Below are 5,950 nucleotides of genomic sequence, written 5' to 3' on the forward strand. Positions count from 1 at the left end.
TTTAAAATKCTTCTTTAACCTGTCTCCTCCCCTTAATTTACACTTATTCAAGTGGATTTAACAAGTGAATAAGGGATCAATAAGGGATCAAAGCTTTCACCTGGTCAYTCAATGTCATGGAAAGAGAATGAACCCTAAACTACCCTAGCATTTTATGCATTGTACTACATGCTCTCTTCGTCCCTCTAACTAACCCCACCTCCTGGCATAACCAGGAAGTCCCTCCCCCTCCCACAAACTCTCTTCTGAGAAAACGAAACTTATCTGAGTCGCAGTGTCGTTTTTCTGTGTGGAAGTGAAAAACAGTCCAAATGGCTCAGCAGGCAGTTCTGCTGGACCAGGATCAGTTCTGTTGTTCTGTCTGTCTGGATCTACTGAAGGAGCCAGTAGCTATTCCCTGTGGACACAGTTACTSTAGGAGCTGTATTGAGGGCTGCTGGGATCAGGATGATCTGAATGGGATCTACAGCTGTCCTCAGTGCAGACAGACCTTCAGTCCAAGGCCTGCTCTGATAAAAAACACCATATTGGCTGAAGTGGTGGAGAAACTGAAGAAGACAGGACTTCAGGCTGATCCCKTTGATCTGTGCTATGCTGGACCTGGAGATGTGGCATGTGATTTCTGCACTGGGACCAGAAAGCAGAAAGCCCTCATGTCCTGTCTGGTGTGTCTGGTGTCTTTCTGCAAGACTCACCTCCAGCCTCACTATAGTGTCCCTGCACTAAAGAAGCACAAGCTGGTCAAAGCCTCCACACAGCTACAGGAGAACATCTGCTCCCGTCATGACGAACTGCTGAAGATTTACTGTCGTACCGATCAGAATTGTATCTGTTATCTGTGTATGGTGGATGATCATAAAGGCCATGATACAGTGTCAGCTGCAGCGGAGAGGACCGAGAAACAGGTTAGACCAGAATAACTTGTTGGTGACTCTGATAAACAAATAATGTAATATACAGCAGGAGAGCTGTTTGANTGATCTGTGCTATGCTGGACCTGGAGATGTGGCATGTGATTTCTGCACTGGGACCAGAAAGCAGAAAGCCCTCATGTCCTGTCTGGTGTGTCTGGTGTCTTTCTGCAAGACTCACCTCCAACCTCACTATAGTGTCCCTGCACTAAAGAAGCACAAGCTGGTCAAAGCCTCCACACAGCTACAGGAGAACATCTGCTCCCGTCATGACGAACTGCTGAAGATTTACTGTCGTACCGATCAGAATTGTATCTGTTYTCTGTGTATGGTGGATGATCATAAAGGCCATGATACAGTGTCAGCTGCAGCGGAGAGGACCGAGAAACAGGTTAGACCAGAATAACTTGTTGGTGACTCTGATAAACAAATAATGTAATATACAGCAGGAGAGCTGTTTGAATATGAGATAAACATATATAATTAGTTACATGAAAAACATTGTCTAAATGTATCACCATTAGCTGTAGTCACACACCATCATTTTCTTTTCAGTCCAAAGTTATGTTTAAACTATATGATATGAGTACTGTAAAGAAACATAATAATTCAACTAAAATCATAGATATATAATTTTGCAGTGGGACTTCGAATTACAATTTAAATCCTACTCCCTATATCATAATACTATACTATTGCACTACTGGACAAATAAATCTTGATAGCTCAATGAACAGTGTTTCTCCATAGAGTCAGCTGGGGATGAGTCAGCAGAAMCTCCAGCAGAGAATCCAGGAGAGAGAGAAGGAGCTGAAGGAGCTCCAACAGGCTGTGGAATCTCTCAAGGTAAGTATTATTGACCAGGGACCAGTTAAAAAAAAATAAAAAGTAATCTGGATCATTATAATCCGGATTCTGTAGTGCTATTATTTATATTTTGAATCCATGATCAGATCTCTACCTGTTTTTTGGGCCAGTTTCCTGGACTGGTTATGGTACTACTTCTACACTGTCATAGGGAAACAGAGATGAGTAAACTACATGAATAAAGGTACCTGGATTAAAGAGAGACATATAACAACTGACCACATACCTATTATGCGATCAATTTAATGAACCTTTGTTTTTCAGATGTTAGAAAGTTTTTAGTTAGTTACATTGAAATGTATTCACCTTTTTAAATCCATCCCGAATCCACCGTTTCCAGTGGYATTAAGATAATCAACATTTTCGGCTTCAAAACAATCCTAATCACTATTTTAGAGATTAGAAAAATGCAAAAACTGCTTTTAATCCGGATTAAAGGTCAGATTGGATTACCACACTCAAATATATAAAATGGTGCCGGAGAAGATGGCAGACGTTTTACGTGCCCCCAACCGATTGTGTTGTTTTTTTGTGTTTTTTGCATTGTTTGGAACTTATTTTTGTACTTATTTTGTACATAATGTTGCCGCTACCGTCTCTTATGACCGAAATGAACTTCTGGACATCAGGACTGCGATTACTCGCCACGGACTGGCAGAATCCTTTTTTTCCTTCAACGAGTCTGACGAGGCCGACGCGAACGATATACTGCTTTCTCGGGAACAGGCCCAGATCCCTGTGATTTGCGTGAAGAGGAGGCGGAGAAAAAGTGGCCCGGAGAACGGGCTGCCTTCTGAGAATTCGTGGGCGATCGAATAATCCCCCACTTCCTTCCATTCTGCTAGCAAACATGCAATCATTGGACACTAAAATAGATGACCTATGTGGGAGATTAAACTACCAACGGGACATTCAAAACTGTAATATCTTATGCTTCACGGAGACGTGGCTAAACAACGACACTATCAACATACAGGCTGGTTATACGCTGCACCGGCAGGATAGAACAGCGGCGTCTGCTAAGACAAGGAGCGGCGGACTATGTATATTTGTAAATAACAGCTGGTGCACGATATCTAAGGAAGTCTCGAGCTATTGCTCACCTGAGGTAGAGTATCTCATGATAAACTGTAGACCACACTACCTACCTAGAGAGTTTTCCTCTGTATTTTACGTAGCTGTTTACATACCACCACAGTCAGAGGCTGGCACTAAGACAGCATTGAATTAGCTGTATTCCGCCATAAGAAAACAAGAAAACGCTCACCAAGAGGCAGCGCTCCTTGTAGCCTGGGACTTTAATGCAGGAAAACTTAAATCATTTTTTCCAAATTTCTTTCAGCATGTTAAATGTACAACCAGAGGGGAAACAAACCTGGACCATCTTTACTCCACACACAGAGATGCATCCAAAGCTCACCCTCCGTTTGGCAAATCTGACCATAATTCTATCCTGATTCCTGCCTACAGGCAAAAATTAAAGCAGGAAGCACCAATGACTAGATTATATTTTTTAAAAAGTGGTCAGATGAAGCAGATGCTAAACTACAGGACTGTTTTGCTAGCAAAGACTGGAATATGTTCCGGGATTCTTCGAATGGCATTGAGGAGTACACCACATCAGTCAGTCTTTATCAATAAGTGCATRGATGACGTCGTACCCACAGTGACTGTACGTACKTACCCAAACCAGAAGCCATGGATTACAGGCAACATCCACACTGAGCTAAAGGGTAGAGCTGCCTCTTTCAATAAGCGGGGCTCTAACCCGGAAGCTTAGAAGAAATCCCTCTATGCCCTCTGACGAAACATCAAACAGGCAAAGCGTCAATAGAGGACTAAGATCGAATCAAGCTACACCAGCTCCGACGCTCGTCGGATGTGGCAGGGCTTGCAAACTATTACAGACTACAAAGGGAAGCACACCCGAGAGCTGCCCAGTGACAGGAGCCTACCAGACGAGCTGAATAACTTCTATGCTCGCTTCGAGAAAAGCAACACTGAGCATGCATGAGAGCATCAGCTGTTCCGGACGACTGTGTGATCACGCTCTCCGTAGCCGATGTGAGTAAGKCCTTTAAACAGGTCATCATTCACAAGACAGATTACCAGGACGTGTACTCTGAGCATGCGCTGACCAACTGGCAAGTGTCTTCACTGACATTTTCAACGTGTCCCTGACCGACTCTGTTATACAGAGGCAAACGAAACGCACACCTATTTAAGCGAGGTGCTGGCTAGCGGAGTGGAACACTTGAAAAATAAAGGAGAGCCGCACACTCTAGGAGCTCAGATGCAAAAATATGTCAATGTCAACATTTTGACAGACAAGCTGTCTTCATCAGGGTATAATGACAAACAGGTGACTCGTTTATGTGGGTGACTCGTTTATATAGTGTCAAAACACACACACAGGTGTCTGTAATCATGGCCGGGTGTAGCCTGATTTCATTGGTTAATTCGCATATATTAAAATAGCATACAAAAAAAAAATGGATAGCGTACGATCATAGATAAGACTGACAAACATTTACAATAGCAAAATCACAATAAAAACACAAGAATGGCTTCAGATCAAAGTCTACGTTGAGACCGAAGGGGCAAGGGTCTTTAAATTAAAGAGCCAGGTAGCCTCTCGTTTTAACAAAAATTATCGAGGTCACCCCCTCTCCTGGGAGGGTGACATGTTCGTGCCAATATAACGTAGAGACGAAATCGCGTGATTTTGCTTCAAAAAGTGTGCCGCAACTGGGAAGTCGAGTTTTGCACCTATGGTACTACGATGCTCCGAGATTCGTACTTTTTATTTTGCGCTTTGTTTTTCCCACATCATTTTTACCACAAGGACAAGTTATAAGATAATAACTGCCTTAGTGGAGCACGTGATAACACCTTTGATTGGGATCTGTTTCCCTGTTTGGGGGTGTTTGAAGGATCTACATTTATAAGTGCCATTGCATTGTGCACAGCCATTACACTTGTAGTTTCCATCCAGTAGGGCGCAAATAGACGTTGTGCAGGGATATCTTGGGGTGGTAAATCAGAGTTCACCAATTGATCTCTGAGATTTTGGCCAGCAAGAATACGACCAAGGGATGGTCTGAAACACATTACCGATACTATCATCGGATTTTAGAATGTGCCAATGTTTGTGAACGATTCCCTTAATTTGATCAGAGCACTTTGAATAGTGGGTAGTTACAAGGTACTTGAGGTAATATACACTGGAGTGTACAAAACATTAGAGACATCTGCTCTTTCCTTGACATGACTGACCAGGTGAATCCAAGTGAAAACTATAATGGGGGGGGTCCAAGTGTCACTCAATATTAGGAAGGTGTTCTTAATGTTTTGTACAGTCACTGTATTTTTTATTGTGGCCTCTATGAAGGGTTCTACCTAGGACACTTTTATCTTCTAGGTTTTACATTTTTCTGGAGGTTAGGTTGTGGGTAATTGTGAATCCCTGTTCTTTGCCATTAGTTCACTTACGGTTGTTTGTACCTTTGATTTTGATTGTTGTTTTATTCTACTTGTATTGTTTCTGGGTTCATGTTTCTGGGTTTCGGTGGGGTGGCTAGACTGATATCCGTCAGTGATATAGCTTATTCAGATTAAGGGTTCTAGGTAGAACCTTATTCCTCGCGCAATAAAAAAAGTTTTGGGGGAAAAAAATTCTACTTTTCTCTCCTTGTGTACTAACAGCACTCTGCCAAGGCAGCAGTGGAGGACAGTGATAGGATCTTTACTGGCTGATTCACTCCATTGAGAGAAGGTGCTCTGAGGTGAAGGAGCTGATCAGAGCACAGGAGAAGGCTCAAGTGAGTCAAGCTGATGGACTCCTGGAGCAACTGGAGCAGGAGATAGCTGAGCTGAGGAGGAGAAACGCTGAGCTGGAGCAGCTCTCTCCACAGAGGATCACATCCATTTCCTCCAGGTAACTAAACTGCCTTGATACAGGTGATACAGAAATTAACTTGTTATGAAACATACATTTGTCAGTACCCACTCTCGCTCTGTCTCTCTCCCACTCTCTTATCTCTGTCTCTCTCCAGAGTTATCAGTCTCTCTCCAGTCCCAGTGTCTCTTCAGACTTACCCAGAATCATTATCCATCCTCAGAACTTTGGAGATGTGAAAAAGGCTGTTTCTGATGTCAGAGAAAACTAGGGA

At 42.9% G+C, this 5,950-nt stretch overlaps 1 protein-coding gene across 2 annotated transcripts in view; it reads left to right on the forward strand.

Annotated features, from left to right (window-relative positions):
- Positions 1-238: 238 nt before the first annotated feature.
- LOC111953812 (tripartite motif-containing protein 16-like) overlaps positions 239-5,950 on the forward strand; it is a 16,535-nt gene continuing 10,823 nt past the window's right edge. The window contains exons 1-2 of one of the 2 annotated variants that reach the window (XM_023973320.2): positions 239-905; positions 1,662-1,757. In XM_023973320.2, the coding sequence (XP_023829088.1) occupies positions 312-905; positions 1,662-1,757 (690 nt within the window). In that variant the 5' untranslated portion in view covers positions 239-311. Of the gene's footprint in view, positions 906-983; positions 1,303-1,661; positions 1,758-5,950 lie in introns of those variants that run through there. The other variant, XM_023973318.2, reaches the window with a different exon arrangement.

The sequence above is a fragment of the Salvelinus sp. IW2-2015 genome, linkage group LG27 (genome assembly GCF_002910315.2).
Source record: "Salvelinus sp. IW2-2015 linkage group LG27, ASM291031v2, whole genome shotgun sequence".
In the NCBI taxonomy this organism is placed as follows: domain Eukaryota; kingdom Metazoa; phylum Chordata; class Actinopteri; order Salmoniformes; family Salmonidae; genus Salvelinus; species Salvelinus sp. IW2-2015.